Source organism: Musca domestica, unplaced genomic scaffold (assembly GCF_030504385.1).
Source record: "Musca domestica strain aabys unplaced genomic scaffold, Musca_domestica.polishedcontigs.V.1.1 10, whole genome shotgun sequence".
Classification (NCBI taxonomy): Eukaryota; Metazoa; Arthropoda; class Insecta; order Diptera; family Muscidae; genus Musca; species Musca domestica.
Window position 1 is genome coordinate 5,447,164 of NW_026712115.1, and position 14,410 is coordinate 5,461,573.

Consider the following 14,410-nt stretch of genomic DNA (forward strand, 5'->3'; position numbering starts at 1 on the left):
TGTTTACGTGTGTGTCTCTCCGCTGTTAAAAATTGCAGGAAATATATGAAAGAAACTCATTACACTGTGCAAAACATACAAGTAAGGAAAGGTCAAGAGTCGGGCGGGAAAGACTGTGTGACACCCTATACCATTATGCGTATATAGTAGATCCCCTGTAACAAAAAAATATGAACCCTATTTGAATGTGTATCATGGGCTTAGAGTAGTCACAATTTGGGGTCTATATCCAACTCTGAATCGATTTTCAATAATTTTGACGTAGGCTTTTGTACCACTAGTACCAAATAATATTACAAATATTTATTGGAGCAATAGATATACCGGATCGAGTTTCACCAAATGGAAAAATTCGACTGAATATAAAAAAAAATCTGTTCAATTTGGGCTGATATTGCATATATGGTGGACAATAACCGTAAAATCTGATGAAGATGTATATCAAAGGTACATAAAAATCTAAACCGATTTCGATAAAATTTGGCAGAATTATTTTCGAGCTGTATCTTATGTCCGGTATCAAATAACATTGTTGTGGAGTGTATATTATGAAACATATATATGGGAGCTATAACTATATCTGAACCGATTTTCACCAAACTAGGCTGAATTGCTAGGATACGCCACAATTCACACCATTTGGACTGATATTAGCCATTTGGTGCACAATAAACCTGAAATCGCATAAAGGTATATATGGGAGTTATATCCAAATCTGAACCGATCTTAATAATATTTGGTAAAGGTATTTCTGGGCTGTCTATGTAATCTTGTACCAAAGATCAATGTTGTGGAGTGCATATTACGCATGTGAGGGACTGTAGACCCCAAATCGGATGAAACATGTATATGTATGTATATGTAGGTATAGCTATATCTGAACCGATTTTCACCAAATTTGAAGTACTTGTGTCTTGGATGAATTTAGTCGGAATTGCCAAGATTCAGGTCATCTGGGTTGATATTAGCCCAATAAACCTGAAATCGGGTTATTGATAAAATTTGGCAGAGGTATTTCTGGGCTGTATTTGATAACTGGTACTAAAGATCAATGTTGTGGAGTACATATTACGCATGTGAGGGACTTAAGACCGCAAATCGGATGACATATACATATATATATATATATATATATATATATATATATATATATATATATATATATATATATATATATATATATATATATATATATATATATATATATATATATATATATATATATATATATATATATATATATATATATATATATATATATATATATATATATATATCTATATCTATAAAAGAGGAAAATGTTTGTACGTTTGTTTGTTTGTTTGTTTGTAATTTATGGACTCGAAAACTGCTGAATAGATTTTTCTGAAAATTTCCATATATACTGCAACATCGCCTGAAAGTAACATAGGCTATATACATTTTTGAATTTCCACTTGGAACTGGAGATATAGCATCAGAATCGGAGGTACCTCCCAAAACTTTAGATTTTATATGCACATATCTATTGATCGGTTAAAGATACAGTCTCCAAATTTGGAATGTGTAACGGAATTTGGAACAAAAATAAGTTTGCTAAATTATATTGTAATCGGTTCAGATTTGGATATAGCTCCCATATATATTTTCGACCGATTTCGTTCATTTGATGCCTAAAACACAATATGAATGTTCGATTCCAATGAAATTTGGAATATGTGACGGGATTTGATCCGAAAATAAATTTGTCAAATTATATTGAAATCGGTTCAGATTTGGATATAGCTCCCATATATATTTTCGGCCGATTTCATGTATTTGGTGGACCAAATAAGATATGTATGTCCAAATTTAATGAAATTTAAAATAAGTAACGGAATCGGGAGCAAAAATGAATTTTTCAAATTATATTGAAATCGGTTCAGATTTGGATATAGCTCCCATATATTTTTTCGACCGATTTCATGTATTTGATGCACCAAACACGCTATGTATCCCCAATTTCAATGAAATTTGAAACGTGTGATAGATTTTATATAAAAAATATTTATTTCCCAAATTATATTGAAATCGGTTCAGATTTGGATATAGCTCCCATATATATTTTCGGCCGATTTCATGTATTTGGTGGACCAAATAAGATATGTATGTCCAAATTTAATGAAATTTAAAATAAGTAACGGAATCGGGAGCAAAAATGAATTTTTCAAATTATATTGAAATCGGTTCAGATTTGAATATAGCTCCCATATATATTTTCGACCGATTTCATGTATTTGATGCACCAAACACGCTACGTATCTCTAATTTCAATGAAATTTGGAATCTGTAGGGGAAATTAAAACGAATATACATTTGTCAAATTATAGTAAAATCGGTTCAGATTTGGATATAGCTCTCATATATATTTTCGACCGATTTCGTTCATTTGATGCCTAAAACACAATATGAATGTTCGATTCCAATGAAATTTGGAATATGTGACGGGATTTGATCCGAAAATAAATTTGTCAAATTATATTGAAATCGGTTCAGATTTGGATATAGCTCCCATATATATTTTCGGCCGATTTCATGTATTTGGTGGACCAAATAAGATATGTATGTCCAAATTTAATGAAATTTAAAATAAGTAACGGAATCGGGAGCAAAAATGAATTTTTCAAATTATATTGAAATCGGTTCAGATTTGGATATAGCTCCCATATATTTTTTCGACCGATTTCATGTATTTGATGCACCAAACACGCTATGTATCCCCAATTTCAATGAAATTTGAAACGTGTGATAGATTTTATATAAAAAATATTTATTTCCCAAATTATATTGAAATCGGTTCAGATTTGGATATAGCTCCCATATATATTTTCGGCCGATTTCATGTATTTGGTGGACCAAATAAGATATGTATGTCCAAATTTAATGAAATTTAAAATAAGTAACGGAATCGGGAGCAAAAATGAATTTTTCAAATTATATTGAAATCGGTTCAGATTTGAATATAGCTCCCATATATATTTTCGACCGATTTCATGTATTTGATGCACCAAACACGCTACGTATCTCTAATTTCAATGAAATTTGGAATCTGTAGGGGAAATTAAAACGAATATACATTTGTCAAATTATAGTAAAATCGGTTCAGATTTGGATATAGCTCTCATATATTTTTTCGACCGATTTCATGTATTTTATACACCATGCACGATATGTATGTTCGATTCCAAAGAAATTTGGAATATGTAACGGGATTTTGATTAGAAAATAAATTAGTCAAATTATATTAAAATCGGTTCAGATTTGGATATAGCTCCCATATATATTTTCCGCCGATTTCACATATTTGATGCACAAAACACGATACGTATTTCCGATTCCAATGAAATTCGGCATGAGTGGCTAAATTTGGTACAAAAAAAAATTTGACAAATTATATTCAAATACGCTCAGATTTAATTATAGCTCCCATATATATACTCAGCCGATTTCACATATTTGATGCACCCAAAGCGAGAAAGACGAAATCTGGCACCAGAAAAAATTGCCAAATTTTATTGAAATCAGTTGAGGTTTGGGTATAGCTAACATATGTGTGGTTACAATAATAAATGTGACAAATTAATTGGAAATTAGTTAAGATTTGGATATAGCTCCCATATATATATTCTCGGCCGATTTCACGTATTTGACGCACCAATTTCAATGAAATATGAAAGGTGTGGCGGAATTTGGTGTAAAAGTAATTTTTTTAAAATTATATTTAAATCGTATCCGATTGGGATATGATTTTAATAAGAACCATTGACCCACAACGCCTTAGGCTAACACTAAAAAACAACACAACAATTAATTTGAAATACGCTTATTACGGCGAAGTATGTTGCTATCTCGAATTCATTAATTGCAACAGAAATGCCACTCAACTTCAAAAGATTGCAGTTTACTGCACGCTTGGTATTTGCTATGAAATAAATAAATCCGAAAGACAAACCCTTCGTGTATATATGTCATGTTACTGTTTTTCTAATGGTTTTGTATATTTACGCATTAAAGTAGTGCAATTTTTTTTTTTTTAATTATAAAATTTGTTTTTTTTTTAACCAACATATATTCGTAAATAAAATTTTGAATGCATATAAAATCAAAAGGGGTAGCGAAGCGCACCGGGTTCAGCTAGTATATATATATATATATATATATATATATATATATATATATATATATATATATATATGGGAGCTATATAGCCGAGCCGAACTTTGAATACCCAATCAGGGGTTCCGTTACATGGGAGCTATACGATATCGTGGACCGATATAGCCCATCTTCGAACTTGACCTGCCTGCAGACAGAAGACAGATCTGGGCATCATTTAAGCTTCCTATCTCAATTCGTTTAGACTGTAGCGTGATTACAACAGACGGACAGACGGGGCTAAATCGTCTTCGAATTTTACACTGATCAAGAATATATATACTTTGTTGGGCCTAAAATTATTATTCCGATGAGTTACAAACGGAATGACGAACTTAATATACCCTCCATACTATGTATGGTGGAAGGTATAAGAAGATGACACGTGATAGAAAACCACGGCAGCACCCATCAACGCCAACTTAAACAAGTAAAAAAAGATTAAGTTTGGTCGGGTCGAACTTTTAATACCCTCCACCTTAGGGTAATGGAATCATTAGAACCAATTATGACCCACAAATACCAATTTTTAGACAAATCCGTGAAAAATTTTACAAAAACCATCAAAATACCGAATATCGGGAAGTACCGTTATATGGGGGCTATACCACAGCGTGGACTTATACATGCAATGTTTCGCCACCCTAGCTATAAACCATTATGACCAACAAATACCAATTTCCAGACAAATCCGTGAAAAATGTGGCAAAAATCATCAAAATTCCGAATATCGGGAATGACAAAGTTTATATACCTTCCATAGAATGGTGGGGGTAAAAGACAGTCAGAACCGCTTTCGTATCACCTCGAAGTAATGCTCATAATACTATAATTCCCCATACAATCTATTGTGATTAGGGTTTCGAATAATAATGATTGCCAAAAATTGATAAGGAACTCATTATTAGATAATGAAAGTATTTGCTTTAAATTAGAATCACCTGACCAACTTTCAAAATATGATCTGCTTCCGGGAATAAAATTAAATTCTACAAAAGAAATACAATTTTTCTTTAATCAAGCACCTCACAGACAAGCAAATAACCAGCTGCATGAATCATTTCGATTCTGTTCAACTATTATGGCGTCGTATTGTATATTTCTCTCTTTACTTATTTTTTTGAGCAAATATTATTTATTCCTCTTTTTCACTTTTTTTCCTTCTTTGCAGCTATGATTTAATGTACTCCTGCTGGAACAGCACCCCAAATGAAAGACCAACTTTTACTGAAATCGTAAAAAAGTTAAACGCAATGCTGACTGAACAGCAGACAATAGCTGAACCACAAGCACAAACAGTTTATCCTTCACAAGGTCTAGCTGAAGAAAAAATCCCATTCAACGACGATGACAATAGAGAAGAGGATAACGACAATAGCTCGCGACAATGGCGTGAATTGGAGAGGCGAGAGAGGTAAGTTAACAAGGAAAACATTTACTAATGAGCTAATATATGAATTTAGCTGGGATATAATATTTCAAACATACTTACACCCTTGCTTACGAACGAACGTGAGCGTGTTGGAATGTACACAAGTTGGTAATACAGAATATATGTGTGTGTATGTTATTTTTGTACGAATGAAATTAATATGAAGGGGGGGCTACACAGGAAAACTTGTAAAACAATTTTTTATCCTTGGAGTTTTCATAATATTGAAAAGCCATATAACATAAGGCAGAAGACAAAAATTAAAGAACGATCGTCGGAATTTTTGTTGTAGAAAAAAAAATCAAAAAGTGTAAAAATTGTCTTTTGTTTTCGAATCCGTATGCCTAATAGGATTCGTTAAATTTCTGGTTTAAAAGCACAATTTTTTGAATTCCTTAGTTTTGTAATGAATTGAACAGAATGGTGCAACATGAACACCCCCACCTCCACTTCTGGTGCGATCCTTCTTCAAAACGCTGTAACCATTGAAACGTCGTAGACTACAATTTTCATTGAGCTTCATAAAATCCGCCATCTCATCAATTTTACATCGCCGTCCGTTGTGGCTGAATTGCAAGACTGTATCGTTATCCGGAATTGGAACAGCAACATGTGTCGTTAGGTGCTGCGGCAATGGTTGCTGTTCAGGAGACTGAAAAAGAGACTGTAATCTCTCTACCGTATTAGACCGGATCAATTCCTAAAATTCACCCATCCTCTGCATCCATTAAATCGCATCTGTGGTGGATGATGTTTTGACAAACCAAACAGAATGGTCCGGGATTTTTGCTCAATCCCGGCCATGACTAAAAGAATTCGAAGCAGACATTCCGGGATGTATTGCTCGTATAACAGAAAAATGAACAAACACTAACATGCACACACTGAGTCATCCCGCTGCTCAGGTTTCGTGTTTTGTTTCACAGTCAATCATTTTCAGTTTGGTCTATAATTTATAAAATGATCGTCTTACAATCGAACAACGCTTGAATTTTATTATCAAAATGCGTGCTCTGTTTAGAAAGAACCTCGCACGATTCTTCCATTTTATTGTCTATAGCGAAGAAGGTCATTTTTGGCTCAATGGGTGAATATCAGCCAGGAGCTACCACTGATCCACACCAATCCCACGGCAGCGGGTTCTACGACACCGGATTGACCCGAAACAACAACTCTCCAGTTTCGGCCAGCGGCTGCCAACCCAGTGTATACATGTTCGTGTTTGTTTATTTTTCTGTATTGGGAGCAGCACATCCCGGAATGCTTGCTCCGGATTCTTTTGGTCCGTGCCGGGCTTAAGGAAAACCCCGGACTAAGGTTCTTACGGTTTGCCAAAACACCATCCACCATAGATCAGTCTCGGTGCGATGTAATGGATGCAGAGGATGGATGCATTTTAGGAATTGTTCCGGTTTAACATGGTTGCGAGACTATAGCGATAGGGACTATGTTGCATCGTGCTGTACCAACGTAGTCCCCAATGAGTCCACGACCTCGTCGTCAACTTCCGAGTCGTCGTCGGTGTAAGGAACTCCCCCGTAGTCTCCAGAACAGCAACCTTTACCGCAGCACCTAACGCCACATCGGTGCAGGAAACCAAGCTCAATGAAAATTGTAGCTTACAACGTTGCAATGGCTACAACGTATTCAGGAAAGATCGCACCAGAAGTGGAGGTGGGGGATTAGCGTTCCTGTTACACCATTCGGTTCAATACAGACCTATCTAGCTTGAGCTAGTCTCTAGTGACCCATACATGGAATGTATGGGGGTAGCAGTCAAGTGTGGAACTGCCGAGGTAGAGGTGCTTAATGTGTATATCCCGCCGGTTAATAGCTGTGAACCGTGTTACTTGCCTAATATAAGCCCACTTTTGGAAGGCAATAACCGCCTGGTACTAGGGGATTTCAATGCCCACCATGAGTTGTGGCATTCCGTCCTAGGTAATGACCAGAGGGGATCAGCGTTGGCAGAGCAGATTGACTGCTCCACATTTTGCACGGTAAACAAGGATGGCCCCACCCGAATAAGAGGAGAGTTTCACAGTTCGCCAGATTTAACCATTGTGTCACCCCGTCTGATAAATCATGTGACTTGGCAACCCGGCATTTCTCTTGGCTCCGATCATCTCCCGATAATCGTCTCCATCAGCAGATCGCCCGACTTCATAACCTCTGAACCCCGCACTCTCCTTAACCATGGGAAAGCCCACTGACCTGAGTTCAGAGAGTTCCTCAACCTTCGCTTTAGAGAACTGCCCAATCCTTCTGATGTTCGGGTAGCTGAAAGGATTTTTCCTGACAAAAGCTGCAGCCGCTCGCTATATACCTGCTGGTCGAATACCCGAAGTAAGACCAAATTTCCCAGCAGAGGCACCGGGTTAACGAATGAGCGTGATGAGCTCCGACGTACCAACCCTACTGATCCCAGAGTCAGTGAACTGACAGTGGAAGTCAACAGGTTGGTACAGGAACATAAGCGGAAGAAGTTGCTAGACCATCTGGAGTGTTGCAACATTGGAACCGATTTGAGTAAACTGTGGGTAACGGTAAAGTCACTCTCGAACCCTGGGATGATTTGACAGCAGTCACATTTAACGACGTAACTGTGACTGATCCGAAGAGGTGCGCTGACCATTGTAACCGCCAATTTGTCAAGCACCCCGAGAGTGATAGGGCGAGGCGAAGAGTACTACGTCGTATAAGAGCTCTTCCCCCCGAGGATGTACATTCACAGTGATGATGGGTGATGTTGCGAATGTCATGCGAAACGCTAAGTCACCTAAAGCGTTGGACCCGGTTGGAATATAAATGGTAATGTTGAAGCAACTGGATACACCGGGAGTTGAGTATCTACCAAAGTCCTTAACTTGTCGTTAGCCACCCACATAGTTCCCGAAGCCTGGAAAATGGGCAGGGTGGTCCCGCTACTGAAGCCTGGCAAGGATGCCAGCAAAGAAAATCATACAGGCCAATTTCGCTTTCGTGGAGCTTGCCGCCTTCTTCTATGCGAGGAATATGAAAATATCCGCCACTAAATCGACGGCCACACTATTTACCACATGGACTGCTGAGATGAGAACACAGCTGAATGTGCAGGTCGAGGGGCACATAATTCCGACCACCAACTACCCCAAAATCCTTGGGATCACATCCGATAGCATGCTCAAGTCTTTCGCGCAAGCCACAGCTATTTGCGATAAAATGAAAAGTAGGAACAAGGATATAAAGCGATAGGTCGGTCTGTGGTAAGCTATGCGGCTCCAGTGTGGTCGGCGAATACTAGTGCAACGCAGTGGAAAATTATTCAGACCTGCCAGAATACCGCCCTGAGAACTGCAACAGGGTGCCTCCTCATGACTCCTGTGGACCATTTACATGAGGAGACGAAGGTTCTTCCATTACGTCAGCATAATCATATGCTTTCTTTGCAGTACCTGTTTGGGTGTTATCGTAGGAGTCACCCTAACCACCATATGGTGGATAGAACTCCCCCACCCAGGCGTGTCAGGAAGGATCTGCATGATCTAGAGAGAGAGAGGTCCAGCGATATAAGAGAGAGCCCCTAGATCATGAAGCTTATCAAGCGGGTCTGAGTAGCATTCATACTGATGCAGTCGCAGAGGTAGTTAATAATTACAGTATGAATGCCATACTCGGACTCCACCCCCCATCCATTACAGCTGAAGAACGTCGGCTGCCTAGGCAAACCAGGGTAGTTTTGGTCCATCTTCATCTACAGGATGGTGCAGCCGTCTCAATTCGTATTGGGCACGAATTGACGAAGATGTGCGGAACGCCTGCCCATCGTGCGATACACTCCCGCACAATACGCTGCACCTGTTTAATTGCCAAACCTACCCAACTCCGTCCAGAGGATCTATGGCTACAGCTAAGTCTATGGGGCATACTTGTTTCGCCACCGGGGCTAGAACCTTATTAACTACAAATATTAATTTTAGCACAAATTCGTTGAAAAATGTGACAAAAATCATCAAACTACCGAAAATGGGCTCCGTTATATGGGGGCTATACAAAAACGTGGATCTATACATACAATGTTTCGAAATCGGAGTTAGAACCTATTATGACCAACAACTACCAAATTTTAGACAAATCCGTGGAAAAAATCATAAAAAAACCGAATATCGGGGGGTACCGTAATATGGCGGCTATATCAAAACGCGGACCGATAAATCTCATTTTTAATGCCAACCACCCAATACAAATTCTTTTGCTAAATTTTGGAGCTTTACGTCAAAAAATGTGGGCTGTATCGTGATTTCAACAGACGGACACCGCTATCTCGACTTAGAATTTTATGCTGATTATGAATATATATATACTTTATGGAGTCTACGACGAATATTTAGGGATGTTACAAACGGAATGACAAAGTTAATATACCCTCCTTTTCTAGATGGGGGTTATAAAAAGCTAAGTGCAGTATAACTGTTGACATAAAATGAGGGAATTTCGTTTTGGCGAGTTCTGACACTGGATTTGGCGATGGTAGCAGAAAAAATAAGACAGCCCTGGTGCGCTACCGTGAGCTTATATCCAACTTTTGTGGCCCTATATACAAGAATGACATGTGGTTTCAACAAGACAGTGCCACACGCCACACAGTACGAGTTCGGTGAACATTTTAATTTTTTTTTTTAATTTTAAATAAAACACAGATATTTGAAAAGAATCGTGAAATCTAGGCGACCAATTGTGGTTTCCAAAACGCGAAATAACACGACCGGAAAATAACGGATACAGCAATTATTTTATTTTCTCTTGATTTCTTCAATTCTAGGCAAGAAAAAATTTATTATCATTTCACAATACTGAACACCATCAATTGTCTGCCCTCGACGAGATCATTTTCAAAAAACAGGTCCAATGATTACGTTAAGGATGCATTTGCTTTTCGTGTATCACCCGAGGAGTTTCCTCCTCCCAAATGCTATCAGTCTGCCTATTAAAGAAGCCATCAACATGGAAATGGGCCTCGTCTCTGAAAAAAATGTTTATCGGCAAAATCAGCATTTTCATGTTGTTTCTCCAACACTCAATCTTCGATGTCTATGGTCAACTGGCTTCAGTTCCTGGGTCAATTGTCAAAATTCGCTGCATAGTAGATTTAAGGATACCAATTTACTGAGCTCAGTGTCAAATTAAGGTGGATGGAGTTTGAGCAACGTCATCACGTACAGATGTGATATTTTCAGTCGATCAAACTGGTCGACTAACAGACTCAGTATATGTAATAATAAAGAATAATTTTGTTGTTGCAAAATGGTCAGGCTTAATCCCATTATTGTTGCTTTTATAAAAACGACGTTTGTTTATTAGTGGAGAAAAAAATTTAATAAAAACAAGTTAAAAAGTATCAGGCGGTTTTTTTTCGACAGACGCATACCCTCACCCAATGTTCCTGTAAACCGGGATCAATTAAAAGACGCAACGTCTTTACCATTTGAGCGTTTGTAAGACACTGAATTTATTTATTAAAAATATTTCTTAAGAACTACTTATGATAATATGACTTAATCTAAATGATCATTAAGTGTAAATGAGAGAGAGAGAGAGAGAGAGATAGATACCAACCCTACACATGCATATGCACTATGCCACCATAAACCTTAGGGGGAGGTCATACACACGCATAGCTATCTCACATGTGGCAAGCAAACATGCTGCACTTGCTTATCAGTCTGAGTAAAGATTACATCCCATAATCTAACTCCACCATAACACATGCAGCAATTGAAAATTCTGTATTATTTATTTCTAACTCGAAGGTCTGCTCACCACATGTTCTTATCTTTTTTAATGTGGACTGTATTAAGATCCCAGTTTAACAAATCCCTCTCATCTAAACTAGGTAGCCCCGCTATTCTCTTTTATTATAAAAACATGTTCACTTATCCGTGAACAGTTCCATTATTTCAATATATTTTGACTTCTGTTATGATTATACAAACTGTTGAGCCTATATGGAGTAGGTTTCATATTTTCTATTTCATTTTTAACTAAATATGATATAAATATTGCGACATACCAGGTTTCGACTATAACGAGTACTTCCTTCACTTTATATGAGATATGTGATAATTTTTAAAATATTTTGAAATGTGCGTGAGGTATCAGATATAGTGGACCGAAGTATTCCATTTTCATACTTAATCTAATACAGATAAAAATATTGGTATGTGAAAAATTACAAAAAATTCGAACATTTGTATGCAATTCTATGCGAAATTATAAATTCCGATAATTTCCATATTCATATCAAATTTCTGGTTGAGAGAAATATTTAGATATAGCGCAAAGTTATGACAGATATAAATATTTCAAATTGACACCCTTTGTGGGTGAGGTACCAAAGGGGTTGGTACCAAAAGGGGCTGGCATCTTCACAACAGATTTGGAAAAATTATTGGATGTTCGAAATTTGAGAGAGTTGTATTTATGTGTGTTTTGCTTTTCGAAATGTTGAACCCTTTGTGGGGGAGGTTTCAGAAGGAGTTCGTCGATATATCCGATATTCATAGCAGATCTTATGTTAGTAGAAACCAGTAAAGAAAGTCTTAAAGTCGACTCTATGATACCGTACACCACTTTGCTAATTTAGTAGAGCTCCGCATAACAATTAAAAGTTTTTATGGGAGAATTCAATCATACACGCTATGATTATAATTATTATTTAAAGTTCAAAGGACTAAATATGCTGAAGCATTTGTATCTTTAAATTCATACTCGTATTGCCCATTTGGTGCACAATTAATTTGAAATCGGATAAAAATATATATGGGAGCTATATCCAAATCGGAACCGATCTCCATAAAATTTGGCAAAGATATTTCTGAGCTGTATTTGATGTATTTCCTTGAATATCGTTGTTACGGAGTACCTATTATGGCTGCGGAGGACAAAAATAATATATAGGTTGAACAATATATATGGGAGCTATAGCTATATTTGAACCGATCTTCACCAAATTTGACATACTAGCCAAATTCCATCCTATTTGAACAAATATTAGACGTTTGGTGCACAATAAAAGGTAAATCGGACGAAGTTATATATGGAAGCTATATCCAAATCTGAACCGATCTCGATATAATTTAGGAAATGCATTTCTGAGCTGTGTTGGATATATTTCCCCAAATATTGTTGTTACAGAAGGCACATTACGGCTGCGGAGGACAAAAATAACAAATCTGAACCGATTTCGATCAAACTTGGCATACTTATTTTCAGGCCTAATTTGGTTGTATTTGCAAAATTCCATACTATTCGGACTAATATTACACCTTCGGTGCACAATAAAAGGCAAATCGGACGAAGATATATAAATTTTTACCGATTATCTCCAATTTCAATAGGGTTCGTCCTTGGGCCAAACAAATGATTTGTGCAAAATTTCATCTGGATAGGGCAATAAATGCGAACAAATACTTTGTTTACAAAAATACATGGACAGACAGACGGACGGACGGACATGCATAAATCGACTCAGAATGTGATTCTATGCAGATCATCAAAAGGAACTATGGGTCTATCTCGTTTCCTTTTGCCTGCTACAAACAAACAAATGCACAAAGACATAACACCCTGACCACCTTGTGGTGTAGGGTATAATAATGGGATATGTGAAATTTGCAGAGAACCGGATGTTTATTTCGGATTTTATGATCGTTTTGACCCTTTGTGGGGGAGGTACCAGAAGGAGTAGACCGATATTGGAGCAAAATCGAATGAACCTTTCTTTTTCTGTCCAGTAAAATATTTCCGTTGAAAATTTTAGCGTTTTGTGGGGGAGGTACCAGAAAGAATGGATCGATATTGCCGATCTCCGAACTCGATCTAAGCTTGACAATAATATTACGATGTACCAAGTTTGGATCAAATCGGATACTACCTTTTACAGTTATCGTGTGCACCAGCCAACCAGCCAGCCAGATAGACAGACAGACGGACATCTTTACATTGACTCCAAATGTCCTGAAACGTATTTGGTCCAAAGAGACCTAGGGTCAAAAACCGTTATTTTGATGAGGCACTTTTGGCCGTATCAAATGATATATACCCTCCGTAGCCATATGTCTGAGGGTATTAATATAAATATTTTAAAGTTATGCATTAGTCTCTCTACAGTTAACTCTTTTGAGCATTATTGTGACCCTAAATTGATCACAATTTTGCGTAGCAGCAAAACTTTCATCATTTTGGTAAAAAAAAATTCACAATGAGAATGAGTTCATTCGTACAGCTCTTCATTTTTACCAACTTAATTTGTACCTTCTATTAACAAACAATAATAATTGTTCAAATGTCAAACAATGACTCTTCGGATGACGCTCAAATTAAAAATTGCGTTCTAGTTGAGACAACTTTTATTTCAAGTTCGGGCTGGTCACTTGGCCGCCTATATCGTGCGATTTAACGCCTTAAGACTATTTTTTTGGGCATGATTGGTTTATTAAATACATGAAATCGACCGGAAATAAATATATATATATATATATATATATATATATATATATATATATATATATATATATATATATATGGAAATTTTCCAGAAAACCTGTTCAGCGATTTTTGAGTCTATAAATTACAAACAAACTACCAATCAAACGTACAAACATTTTCCTCTTTTATGGATATAGAATATGTCCATATAGAAATTTATTGGGCTTGGGAATTTCTCATTTTTATGTGCTTTTAAAATATTTCTTTTTGGGTTTTATTCATCATTATTTGGAAAAAATACTTTCAAACCACATAGTATGCTGTTTTCTCTACAGGAAA

General features: G+C 36.8%; 1 protein-coding gene across 3 annotated transcripts in view; it reads left to right on the top strand.

Annotated features, from left to right (window-relative positions):
* Positions 1-14,410, top strand: part of LOC101888248 (tyrosine-protein kinase receptor torso) — a 257,277-nt gene that overhangs the window by 242,013 nt on the left and 854 nt on the right. For all 3 annotated transcript variants that reach the window (XM_059125667.1, XM_059125673.1, XM_059125675.1), the window contains exon 17: positions 5,345-5,587. In XM_059125667.1, coding sequence (XP_058981650.1) covers positions 5,345-5,587 — 243 coding nt within the window. The remainder of the gene's footprint in view (positions 1-5,344; positions 5,588-14,410) is intronic.